The 14,456-nt window shown below is 34.7% G+C and overlaps 1 protein-coding gene across 4 annotated transcripts in view; it reads right to left on the bottom strand.

The window, feature by feature from the left end:
* LOC112596926 (GATA zinc finger domain-containing protein 10-like) overlaps positions 1-14,456 on the bottom strand; it is a 152,944-nt gene continuing 138,488 nt past the window's right edge. For 3 of the 4 annotated variants that reach the window (XM_025342799.1, XM_025342800.1, XM_025342801.1), the window contains 6 exons: positions 5,180-5,353; positions 4,388-4,967; positions 2,669-2,779; positions 2,525-2,578; positions 967-1,110; positions 2-859 (listed from right to left, as the gene is read on the bottom strand). In XM_025342799.1, the coding sequence (XP_025198584.1) occupies positions 498-859; positions 967-1,110; positions 2,525-2,578; positions 2,669-2,779; positions 4,388-4,967; positions 5,180-5,353 (1,425 nt within the window). In that variant the 3' untranslated portion in view covers positions 2-497. Of the gene's footprint in view, positions 860-966; positions 1,111-2,524; positions 2,579-2,668; positions 2,780-4,387; positions 4,968-5,179; positions 5,354-14,456 lie in introns of all 4 variants that reach the window. The other variant, XM_025342802.1, reaches the window with a different exon arrangement.

The following is a 14,456-nucleotide window of genomic DNA, read 5'->3' as shown; positions in this document are numbered from 1 at the left end:
TTTTTTAGACATCTTTTCCTCGGATTTTTCGTTTAACTATAATAATATTGTGTAATTAAAAAAAAAAAAAAAAAAAAAATGATAATAATAATAAAAATTTATACACTTTTCTGTACACAATATATTAAAAAAAAAAAAAAATGCATACAGGTGTGAGGAGGAGGGTTTACTTTAGACTTTTGCCATGTCTACTAACGCGTACTTAATATATATAGTGTAATATACAATTTACAGGTACTGTCGACAGTCGTGGGGTACTGGCCTGTTTCACCGGTCGTCGTGGACGTGGCGTAGAGGAATTATTGTGGGTGTCGGAACGGTATAGAACACAGTGGGGCATTCTGAACCGATGACCGCGCGGTAACAGCGCAGCAGTGGACCGATGGCGATGATGTGACTTGGACATGCGATTATGGCGTCGCACGCAGCTTTCGTCGGTACAAATACGTTACGCCGGGCGGGCGATAGCGAGACATGTAGTGAGGCTGCCACGCCGCCTAGTCCTCGTCGTGACTGTCGCCGCCAAACGACGGCGAGTTGGCCGGCGAGTACATCAAGTCCGGCGATATGGACCCGTCGGGCGGATACCCGAAACTAGTGCCGGCCACGTCCGGCCCGGAACCGGAAGGACCGGCCCCCTCGCCTCTGTACCACAGCTGCCGCATCTCGTTCCGCCGCTGTCGCATCAGCGTCTTGTACTCGGATATCCGCATTTTCTTGCCGTCCACGATGCACGTCCGTTTAGGTCTGGGTCGATACCGGTAGTCCGGGTGCTTTTCCATGTGCAATTTGGACAGCCTGGACTGTTCCTCGTAGTACGGCTGCTTGTCTGAGTTCGACATTGCCTTCCACCTGCCACCTGCATAGCGAACGTTAAAAATCACGCGATTAATATATATCAGGTACACGACGATAAAGGAGAAAAACTAATTGTCTAATCACGCGAGAGGAGCGTCGTTTACCCACCTAATATTTTCGAAATGTTCGAATTGTGCATGTCGGGACAGGCTTTCAAGATCTTTCGCCTCTCGTCCTTGGCCCAAACCATGAACGCGTTCATCGGTCTTTTGATATGTTCGCCATCTTTCTTTTGCTGCCGTATCATGCGACCTGTCATTTCCATAAAAAAAAAAAAAAAAAAAATTATAATATTGTATAAACGATTAGTTATTATTATTAGATGGTATTGCTATACATTTCTACTCGCACGTTGTCATTGCGCAAAGTACTATACAGGGTGATTCGCCAAGAATAAAAAATTCCTTTCATTGTAAATTTATTTTAATTCTTAAGATTGTTTTGTATTGCTTAAAAAGTGTCCAGTAGCGATACGAACTTTTATTTTTCAAACGAGAATCCCCTTTTATAAATACTACTATACAACTATTAAAACTTACTATAAATTAGGTATTAAGAGAATAACTTTTTTGAAAACATCGATGTATTGAACTAAAAGTTCTTAAAAATAATAAAAATATAAAATAAATGTAATATTAAATGTAGCATCTTATTTTTTTTTTATTAGGTAAACTTTTCACAGTATCTATATGACTGTTGGACGTAATATTAGTTATTACCTAGCAGATACAATTTATAAATTAAATGATTATTAAATAAATGATAGTAAAAAATTTACATTTTTTAAGTATGAAAAATCATTAAAAAAAAATAAATTTAAATATTAAATTCTAAATAACATAGTATTAAATAATAGTAGTTATAGGTTTTGATGTTATATTGTTAAATAGAAATGTATTATAATTTATTGATAAGATGAGTGTCTGATAAAAACTGGATGAGTTTGAAGACGTTGTTAAGGTTAAGGTTGAATATTACGGCTAGATGATTGGATGTTTGGAGTTTCCTTTTTTCTTTGCCGGATATTCTACATTCACTTAGAATATATTTTATAATACAGGAGACTCCACAGTATTAAAAAAATAGGAGGAGGGGGTTAAGTGAGATGGATGTGTCTTAAGACGGTTGATGGAGGTCTCGTGTTTTCTTGTGGTGTTAATGGGAAAAAGAAAAGGTATCTTAAAAAATGATTTTTTAATTTAATTTAGCTTAGTATCTTATTATACTTATGCATAATTATAAATATTGATTAAGTAATACTAATTACTAAAATGTTCAAATCAACATAACCACTATATTTTCTAAGCACCATGAATTCATGAATCTATAATCCTTATAGTGTATAAATCTTAATAGCTCAAAAACTACTCCTTCGAATTATTTTAATATAGATATAATTATGTCAACAATTTTAGAAAAATTGTTCACTTAATAATTTACAGTAGAATTCACTTGGTGTCATTTGAAACATAAAAGTTTGTATTACCACTCTTTACGTAATTAAAAAAAAAAACAAAAAAAAAATAACTCAAAAATTTGAAATTTTAAGTATATTTTAAAATTCCAAAAATTAGATTTACGAATAAAAATAGAGTGAGCATACTTGGTGAATTATTTGATATACATAGAATTATCATAATCTAATTGTTTGTAGTTTTACACTCACCTCTATCACTACTCTCATCGGCAAGTTTGAAATTTGGATCGTTGGGTCCCCAAGCTGTAAAAAAAAAGTTAAAATACATGTTAAGTCCCGCCTTATTGCATGTTGTAACCGTATAATATATGAAGTCATTTATATATTGCTTACATAGTTCCATATTTTCGGAATGATCGTCCCTGTGGAGCTGAGGTGGACACAGTTGGAATCCTGAGTACGGTGACATCTTGTCCTTACTGGGCGATAGGCTTAGTTTGCCACCTGAGATTCAAAAAAAAAAAAAAAAAATCATTACATGACGACAACAATAATATATTATCTTATCAATTTGGCTACGTGTGTAATTATCGGGTATAATAATAGCGTTGTTATGTATTTTATTATATTTGTTTTAACTTTTAATCGAGTGCGAACTTTAGTCTCTATTTATATTCGTCTATATTATTTATACACGAGATTTTTTTATATATCTACACCTTTTATATCATATTCAATTAGATCGTGATCGATGAACGGTTCAGATAAAGCGAACCGGTTCAAAGTACGTTCTAAATAACACATTATTTTAATTCCGCCGATGCGATTATATTATTATGTTTATACGAACACGTATTTCATTACCAGTAGTTTGGTACCAGAATTGAACTATCGCCGTAATATGCAAATATTGCGAATACGAGTACCTACGTTAATAATTGTATTGTCTGGTCCGATATACAATAGCATAATATTATCAGCTGGAAATATACATGTATGCAATAAACCTTATTTATTTGTGTTTACTCTATTTTACGTGTCTTTGGCGTAATCAAATCCCCGTATAATGATTTAATTACAAAACAGTGTAATATTTTAACGGTTCGCTATTTATCGATTGACCTCGGACGTGTACTGCTGATAACATCTATTTAAGTGACCAAGTGCCGACGTTTAACCCAAAGGCGGCGCCAAAAGTCGTTGGGCGACACCTTTCGTTCCATTACGCTTTCGTCAAAACACTATTAGTAAATTGAATAAGTAAAATACGTTTAAGTACTTATATATATACCTAGTATTGTACTAGAATTTAGGCGGCGAACGCGTTAATCGTTTTTTTACATTATTATTGTTTAGTGATGTTTATGAAATACCGACGGGAAACAACCTTCGTGCACTGTAACAGTATACGTATAGATATAATAATATAATATATATATATATATATATATATATATATATATATACATATATACATTGTGTCTAATCTAACGAAACGAATACAATTATAAATTATTATAATATTCTCGTTTTCAAATTATCAAACAACAGCAGGAGGTGCGCGCAGATAACTCGAGAGAATAATAATTATTGCATTGAACCGTGAGTGAAGAGGTATGTCGATAAAGCGAATAATAAGTCATTAACAGTTCCCCAGACTTCGAATAAACCGATTTCCAAGGCTCGCACAAAAATAATTTATATGGTTTGAATTTTCGCGACCGCAATTTTCGTCGGCTCGTACGATTTATAACACGTGTCGGCTCCGAAAAGAAATATGTCTATTCTAACGAATCGATATAATATATTCACCGTAGGTAGATATAGTATTATTATATTATTATAATTATTATAACCAGACGCGATTATTTTTTCTGACGTTCAAATATGTTTCCCGATTGTTTAACAGGTTGGGGGACATCATAAATACATAATAATAACATTTTATCGGTTGGAATTTTTTAATATTTATTTAAAATCTATACTGGTTACCCAGCAATGACTGGTTGGCGGAACGGTGGTTAGGTTAGGTTAAATATGAGTTTGGACAACTTGTGTATTGAAATACTGAAATTCAGTGGTGATTGGGCGGACAGGAAAAACTGCACGTACCGGTGGACGAGTGGTGCGGCGGAGGAGGCTGTGGTATGCCAGCGTATGGCATAAATCCTCTAGGCATCGGTATAGGTGGCGGAAGGAGTTTCGGCGTGGCCGCGGCTGGTGGGCTGACCAATCCCTGACCGGAACCTGACCGCCTGTTGGCAGTTCCTGGTGTAGTGGCTGGTGGCGAAGACGACGATGAGTTCCAGCCGGCGCCGCCCGAACTCCTCGGGGCGAACATGTTGTTGGCTTGTTGTTGCAGCTGGTGTTGCAGTTGCTGTTGCTGCTGCTGCTGCTGCTGGAGATGGTGTTGTTGCTGTTGCTGCTGTTGCTGCTGCTGGTGGTGCTGCTGTTGGAGATGTTGGAGGTGGTGTTGCGGCGTCGTCGACGATGGTGGATGCGGTTGCGGCGTGGGCGACTTGCGCTTAGTTAGGTTCAGGGGCGCGTCTGGGTCGGCGTTCGTTGCCTGATGCTGTGTCTGGACCGGTGGTGGTGTCTGCTGCTGTTCCTGTTGCAGTTGCATAGAACATTGGCTGGCCGATGACGTGGATGGTGGTCGGCCGTTGTTGGACCATACAGCTGTTGGCATGACCTGATGTGAAAAGTGAACCAGAAAATAATACGTAAATTCCGAGTGAATATCAAACACTGAATAAGTTATAAATGATGATTATAAAATATATTATAATTATTATTGAAAAACGAAAATTAAAAATCCTAAATATGAGCTTTAGCAGAAAAAATACATTTAGGGGAAAATCGTATATCTTAGATTAGATCACGAATCATAGAGGAGGTACTTACGTTGCAATTGGTGGACGCCGTCGTAGTCGAGGTCTGCTGGTGTTGCTGTTGTTGTTGACTGGCCAGCGCCGTCGCGTTGGAACAGTGTGACAGGCCGCGCAGTTGGTCTAATAACGGCAGGAAGAACAGCGACTGAGAGTTTGGAAAGGGCGATAACTTTTTCTGGTTGTTGAACTGGAAAAAAAAGAAAAATTATTGATAAAGATAATCATAGAAAACAAAAAATTGTGCACAAAACGTTGCATTTACTATTTACATACAATTTTTTTTTTTTTTTTTGAGGAAAGAAACTATAATTTCAAATTTAAATATGAATTTTTATATAATTTTATGTCATATACTGGGTAGTGTATATTTTACTATACGAGTTATAAGTGTTGTCAAATGTTTATTAAATATTTTATACAGTTATGGAGATGATGAAATGTTTTTATTTTTATTTAAATAATAAAGCGAACACTCAAAACTTTCAATTAGCAGGATAAAATCAAGACTTTAATCGTAAATATCTACGAGTATAAGTGTCAAAATGACACAAAAAATTGTTATCGATTTGACGAGAGTATGAAACAAATTTTTACCTCAAGTTTGCCGAGCTTATGTTATATTAAATAGTATGTGAATGCTCCACAAGTTCCAAGGATCATTGATTTGATATTTAAAATATGAATTGCCAATAATGTAACGATCTAATAAAGTTATAGGATATAGGTATCCACAAAAGTTAATTTACGATGAAATATTTGACGACTAACAACGGTCACGAGTCACGACCAAACACTATTTACACTACGCTCTGCAACAGTCTACTACTGCGCTTGATTAATGAACGTTTGTAGACGATATAGCCGCGATGCTAAGAAAAACGTATGCTGATATACATGTATATAATATGTATAAAAATATTATGTGCATACAGTATGTGCGTTACACACTTCGGAGCCAATAGTATTAATTCTACACACGACTGTCGAGGGACAGCGTGTTTTTTTCTTGTGTCTCGTTTACACACTCCCCCGCGTGACAGTTTTATTGTTCTATAAGGCGGTAGACAATTTTTTTCCAATTTAATTATCTGAATAGTTAAAAATCTTTTGCCCATTTCGTTCGCACTCTTCTGACACCGTCATATCCCGTGCTGCACAGTATATCATATTATTCACGTATACATCCTGCCGCCCAACCTAGTGCGTCTATTCTAAATTCTGGCAAAAACCGTCTCTGCGAGTTGGAGGAATACACGCGTTACATGTGCTAATTTATTTATTAATATCATGCGTGTTCCGGTTTCCGGTGCGATTAAAACATATGGTTTCGTCATGACCGTGGTGAATCATTTTAATACCATTATAAGTGTTTTTTTTTTTTTACATCGGAACAACGCATAATGAGTAAAAAATAAGAATCAAAGAAATGTTGTCACACTCATCACATATTCACATATAGTCGCCGGTTTAGCTGGCGATGGGATCGATCAAGAAAAAAACTAATGAATGTGCACACATAATACATGTGCATAATAATACACGGTATCGTTTTTTTGAACCGGTCATTCCGAAGACAAGCGTGAACATAACCGGAAGTTATATTGAATCGCAAGTGATAATTGAATACAATATAAGATCTCATGTCGAAAAAAAACAAAATTTTTCTACTTTTTTATTGTTTATCGTAACTCGTGAGTACTGTTTCCAAAATAAATAGATCGTTGCCACTAGTCATTTGTAGACATAGCTCATCTACAGTCGAGTGGAGGTGTGTATATGTATATATATATATTATATATGAATATAATATATTGTTTGTCATATTCTATCGAGCTCTCAGCTGGTTGTGCGCACACACTCATACATACCAGCGAGTGCAGGGCATTTTAAAAAGATTATGGCCGAAAGACAAAGTGCGAAATCGTGGCAACGGTCCAGTACTTAAAATATAATAATATACCGTCGTCGTCGTTGTCATATTATACGAAAGTTTGTGGCAGTGGAGCCTATATAGCGGTGACATTGGAGGCAACCATCCAATTTTCTAGATTTATTATTATTTATTAGATTATTTAACGCTTATACGACAATTTTCACTCGTACACACACTGACATATATACATGACGGCAGCAATTCGACCGGATAATGTGTGCAGTATTATAATTGTGTGTGTGAGAGTGTGTGTGTGTGTGTGCGTGCACGCATACGCGCATCGAAAAAACGTACCTAACGAAAATAGTTACATTTTACGATGCAAAAATGCTGCTAATTTTCATAAGAAAAATAAGGGTTTGTTTGGTTAAAAAAACAAATTATAAAAAAATATACACAAAGACTGTGTGGATGTTATTTTGGTTGTAGTAGTACACACGTAAATATTTTTTTCATCTTTTGCCGTGTTCTTGCGTGCAAAATGAGTTTACAGAAGCCATCGGCAAAAGCACTTACGGCTACGTCACCTCTCTTCTGTTGACTTATTCATATTATACAATGCTCGCTTCGAGAATAAAAATGAAAACGCTTATAAATTATTCTTTTTGTCGTATTTTTTTTTAAACGTGACCCGAAATTTGTGGCGCAAAAGATTTTTGTTATTATTATTTTGTATTCGCGGGGGTGCGAAGTTCATTTATGAATATTGAACGAGCCCAGGTCGCCGCTGCTGCGGTCTTTGAACCGCACGCTTTGTGTTTACCACCAGTCCACCACCGTTGCTATATCGAAACCCTATTCAATATTTAATTCGTGATAGGTATCGATTGCGGACGACTTTCACGTTGTCATTATTGGGTGGCGTTGTTTTACCGTAAAAAAAAAAAAGAGTCAGTGGCTGGGAAAATGGAAAAAAAAGCTTGAAAGTTTATATTATACGCACATTAAAAAAAATATTTACCGTTTTCTACTGAGAACAAGACCCTCTCGTCTACCTTTTCGGATTTTTTTCTTTATATATTTTATTCTATTGCTTCCACCTAAAACACCATCGCCACCACTACCACCACCATTACCACTATCATCACTAAGTAAACAATGGATATCGTTTAAAACGACGTCTCGGGGGCAATCGTAATAACGTGGACGAGGGAGGTTGCATGTTACCAAGAACCGTGGACTATAGGAGATTTCAACACAACGCGCATGTTTTACGTGTATTATATAAAGACCGCCGTCGATTCTTGCGGCATCGCGGGGACGTGTGTGTATCATTGTTGACAATGTATACTTCAAAGTGAACTGTGTGTTCGCGAGTCTATGTGAGTGTGCGTCTGTTTAGAGTTGCAACCCTTGTCGTGTGTCTGTTATTATTATTATTTTTTTACGAGTGGTGTACCGAATGCAAACAATGAAACTACGTTCTAATTATTCACCACTATATATGTAGTTTGAATTTTCTGCGCTTCTTTTTTTGCTCCCCCGTACCACCCACTCGTCACTGCTGTCCCTAGCTAATCTCGACCAATGGTATATGACGCAATACATAATATGTAAGTATTTGTTTTAGATTACTGCGCGTGTGTCGCGTTCGTGCACGGAAGAGTGACACAATATCAAAAATGTATAAAGGGCTCGACCGGAAACTGGGAAAGACGATACAATATAATTATAATACATAGCTGCCGGGGATTAGGTGAATAATCATCACTGCAGTACATACAGTTTTTTCCCCCGACCAATCCAAAATGCTATTGTTTGATCGACGGGAAAAAAATCCGTGCACTATTTATACACGGAGAGCACGTGTCACCGATTTCCTAGATTGAGATCGCACGCGACCTTTGGTTTTACTGTTGTTTTTATAATTTTATTGTAATTAGGTAGACCGTACGGCGTACAGCTAATATACTTGAACGCGCAATACGAATTATTATCATTGAACATTCGATTTACTAGAGAATATAACATTTACGCATGTCATCAAATCGCTGGTACTTACAGAATCCAAATTGCCTACAATTGCATATTTCGTTGTGAAAAACAAATACCAGAAATATTTATGGTATACAATAAAGTCGGCGTTTGCAGTTTCACGTTTTGAACTCGTAAACGCATTATTGCAGTCGTGGAAATTGTATGAAAAAAATAAAACCGAAGAAGAACCATAATATTGTATTAATGTATAGTATTGTTTCACAATATCAAGACAAAATCATTGCGCAACGTTAATGGGCGGCTGCAAAACATGATGACATTAAATAAAAAAAAAATAAAAACCGACTCCTTACAAAATATTAAATATTATTGTTAATTGAAAGAAATCAGTTTTGTACACGCGTATGGCATAGTATGAGAGACATGGCCATATGGGGTTATTTTCGATATTATTTTGTTATACGTATCTGTCTATTGCAATATTGTACACTGATGTACAACTATATATCTATAATATATTATTTGTATGCTGTTGTAATAATGTTAAAAACATGTTGGTGAATTTCTTTACAGATTTCAGTTTATAATAATTTAACAGCAAGGAAAGTGTTAAGTCGTAAATAATAATAATCGAGGACGATATGAGACCCACAGAATTCGACGGTTTGCAGTTCGGGGAAAAAAGCAATGTAGGTACTTCGACAACGTGATTCACATATATCATAAATATACCTGTTTATGCGTGTCCGCGAGATAATTTGTACGAATTACTGCAAATTTGGCCGTTCAAAGGATTTTGCGTCAAAAAATTGTCGCGGAATGTATGTAGGTACAATTTTTTAATACGTAAAATGTATAATATATCGTGTTATATTGCAGTTTATACGCTAACGCGATATCCTTGTAGGTATACCGCGTACAAGTCACTTTTGTACGTTTGTTACGTACGATTTGTGAGACTCGGCAACATATTATAGTTTTAATAATCGTACGGCAAAGACCGACAATATATGAAACACGTCGAACTCCGCGTGCGCTTATAGGCCCTTGAGGGGGTCGTAGTTGCGACGACGGCGGTATCAAAGAGATAACGTTGCGGATAACAGAATAACGCGCGAGGGCAAACAATGTGGCATTGTACACACGCGCTCGTCGCAACAACGGTAGTAACACACACACACATTTACGGTATACATTATTATTACACACATATATATATATATACGCGTACGATGACGACAGCGGTGAGTGTATTCTCTTTACAATAAACATCAGAGCAATAATAACGTCCCCGCGGTCCGGTCGCACATATGATTGTATGTATATTTTATATAGGTAGTGCTCGTAATCACAGAGCTTTGTCGTCGACAACCATCACCACCCGCCCCACTCGCCCAGTCGCGTATCGCCGAAAAACTAAGGGTCGTCCGACCCCCCGAAAATCATTAGGTATATTACGTTGTTGTCCAATGAATTTTTTTTTCTTCTCTTTGTCCCTCTCTTTCAATACACAAGCGGTTTTGTTTGTTGTAATTTTTCGGGCTTTTTTTTTATTATTCTCCATTTGTACGTATACTATGTCAGTGTACACCCGCGCAGTCATTAGCTTCCACTTGTCTCCGCAATAAGCTAAATGGGATTCGTGTTGGTTTTTCCCCTATCCACGTGTACATATAAATAGGTGTAAGCGTCACGGTTTGCATTCGGGAGGTTCTTGCTTGTGTGTGTGTGTGTGTGTGTGTGTGTGTGTGTGTGTTATCTAGTAGCATGTCATACAAATCGCAGTATATACATATATGACACGGTATTACGTTAAAAGAGTAGATCGGTGTAACGATATACACATATGAAAAGGCCAATTACAATATTAACATTTACGAATTTCAATGGATTAATTTTTAGATAATGGCTAGGAGTTTTTTAATAGAATATATTTATAAACCTATATTATAAAAGTAAAAATTGTGTATTTTACACATAATATTTTTAAATAACATAGATATTGCATAAATTCTGCCAGACACGCATTTTTGTCGTCGTGTATTGTTCTGTAGAAAAACAGTCTTCAATAGAGGTGGTACACGCGTACACACATACAGACTTTCATTACATCAGACTTCACTATTGGCGGTGACGAACTAATAGGTAGGCGGAGAGAAACTCTTCGACTCAGGAGGGATACGTGGTAATAATAATAATAATCATAATCGTAATTATAATAATAAATAATAATAATAATAATAATAATCATCATAATCGTAATTATAATAATAATAATCACGTGTACTATTATACTTTATGGCAGCAAGACCCACGGAAAGCGCGAGAACAAGTGGATAAGTCACAATGGCAAACACCGCCATCGTGGCAAGAACACTCACACAAAGAGTTTTCACTTTAGAAATAATAATAATAATAATTTCAAATGAATAATAATAATAGAGTTTTGTGTTACTTTGGTAGCGGTGGGCGACGACGGATGAAGTGCTACTGCAGTGTATACATAATAATATATACGCACCGCATCAGTCGTCCGATCAGCACGTGAGAGTGTTGGCGGGGGTGTTTTACAAGTGTGTCGCGGATTTTTTTTTTTTTTTAATAACGCGGTTTTTTCAAAGAATTATTATTTTTAATGAGGCCTAACCTCTCCTTGTTCTCTCCCCCCCCCCACAACTCGTGGTACGAACAACAGTCGTGTGGTTTTTCAATACACTCCAATAAATACATCGCTTTCTATATACATACGTAATATACACTTTACATCACAGTATACAGCTTTATAGGATATTATAATATTAAAAATTAATAATAAATACCTTCTCATTAATAATCAAAATTGTCATTCATAAAAATAAAACCGCGTAGTAATAATATATATTATTTCAGTTATATTTCAACAATATTGTATTGTGTACGTCCATGCGCGAGTACCAACGCCGAGTGCCAAGATCGAGTGATATCGGTTCATTAGGTCGAATAGGACGCGCCAAAATAGTTACAGCGCGATTTCACTTTTTTAAATAAAGTTATGTGTGTGTGCGTGCATTCGAGTGTTTCGAGTTCTTTCCGGTTAATTGATTTATATCGTTGCCAAAATCTAGAACGAAATGTGTGATATAATGTGTTCTCTTCTTAGTTGATGGTTTGGATTGTTGATGATGGTATCAATATTCGATGGTAAAAAATAATTGTAGTATTAAGTCCTAGTAAAAAGCTCTTATTTTGTTTTAGTATTATTGGATATAAGTTTGTTATTAGTCGTCAAAGATCAGTGATATGACCAGTGGCAAACCCAGAGGGGTGGATCCCGGGTACGGACCCCCTTTGGCTTATGTCATAGTATTTATTTTTATTTTTTAAAGTTACCCTGAAATTTTATCAAATTTTATTGATTAGATTGATTATTATAGATTTGGTATTTGGTTAATAACACGTGAAATTCGATGTATAGATAGAATTAATATTAAGACTAATGTCTAATGACTATACCATATAATTTAACTGGTATATTAATAATAACTAATTGACATACATTGTAAATATAAATTTAAAAGTGTAAAAAATATGTATAGTAAATAATATAATTTTGTTTATTTAGCAATTATTTTAAGGAAAAGAACAGAAAAAGCAGTAGATAAATACATTTTTTGGACCCTCCCCCTTGAATAAATTCTGGTTGCGCTATTAGTGATGACTATTATAGATACTTATTGAGATACATAACTTCTAAAAAAATCTTATCTTTATGAATTTCGGTATTTCAGATATAAACTACATGCTTAACTTTACGTATCAAATAAAATATACACCATTTAATAGTTTTTAGAAAATATGCTTTCGGTGGTTGATACTATAATATGTTATAATCATTTATAAAAGTATTATATATACATTTAACATCATACCAAACTTTTTTGAATTTCGGTTAGGTATATTAAATATATTGAGTCAGTAAGTCTATATTTTCAAAGCATAAATTAATTTGGGTTTATTCAAGTATAATATATATATATATATATACTATACAGGAAACATCGGGGCAAGTTGACCTTTTTCATCTTGTGTTCTTTTTTCACATTACTCAACTAATAATTTTATTTTATGAATTGTCAAATGTGTGATCTATCGTTTTATAAGTATGTAAACTGCTATATAGTAATTATTGTCTTAAAGATTAAATTAATTTCGGACAAAAGAAAAAATAAAAAAATGAAAAATGAAAAAGAATATGATGTGTCAACTAACCGTAATTGAGCGAGTTAAAGTTTGAGTTACGTTGATGCAGTCATTAAAATATATTTAATATGTACATAGTTTTAATATTTATAGCGGCTATTAAATCATTTTAATAACAAAAACATAGGGCAATAGTATTATTATATAATACTTTAATTATAAAGATTTAACTTGTAACTGTGTAACAATGACTTTTTTTAACAATTTAAAATAATATTTAATAATATAGAATCCTTTTTGGCAATATAATTTTTATAGATAACTTGCTTCGAGCATTATTCGTTACTTATGTATAAAAGTAAAACTATTTAACAAATAAAACAAAAAAAAATATTTGGTGGACTAATCTTTATTATTGTCCGAACACGATGGTCACAAATTAACTTGGTAATTGACCTCCAATATAAAGTATCTGTATCAATTAGCTTCAAATTAGTGTTTTTTTTTAATAATTTATAATATTGAAAAAAAAATCGGAATAGGCACTATATTTTTTAATTTACATAATTATTAATTATTATTTATTACTTATAAAAAATAGTTACAATATTTTTTATGTTAGTAATTTTTAATTTGTTATACAATAGTAATATTGTGCAATAAAATAAATTTTACTCAATATAATCCTGAATAATCGCTTCGAACACTCAGAGATTTAAATTACATAATTTTAGTTTAACGTTTGATAATGGAGTAAATAAATGATTGATGCAATGATCGTGTTGCGTTATAGTCAACATAAATTTTATAAGCTATAACTTGCATTATTTGATGTGTATTAGCTTATATCCCCATAGTCAACATTTCCCAGTCACTAATAGTTACTATATAAACAGAATGCGGAGAAAATACGCATGAAAAATTCAATGGACAATGCATTAGACATATAAGTCGGAGATTAATAATTCGGCATTCGGGCAATGAAATATCCTATACATTCGTCTTCACCGCCACTATACCGAACATGCGTGCGTGTCAGCGTCATTTTACGGCACGACAAAGGCGTAAATCGGCGGAAACCTTTTAATGGACCTAGCTAAGACAGAGACTTTGCGGTGGCGTTAAGAACCACGTAATTCCTGCTGTGTCCAACCTTCGCCCGTCTATAATATTCGTACGAACGTATAATCTTGTAATCTCCTTGTTCGTCCCGCGTGTAATATGTCTTCTTCTTATTTTT

This window comes from Melanaphis sacchari, unplaced genomic scaffold (assembly GCF_002803265.2).
Source record: "Melanaphis sacchari strain LSU unplaced genomic scaffold, SCAv2.0 Contig36_pilon_pilon, whole genome shotgun sequence".
Taxonomy (NCBI): Eukaryota; Metazoa; Arthropoda; class Insecta; order Hemiptera; family Aphididae; genus Melanaphis; species Melanaphis sacchari.
The sequence above is the reverse complement of the archived record's forward strand: the minus strand, read 5'-3'. Positions and strand labels throughout refer to the sequence as shown.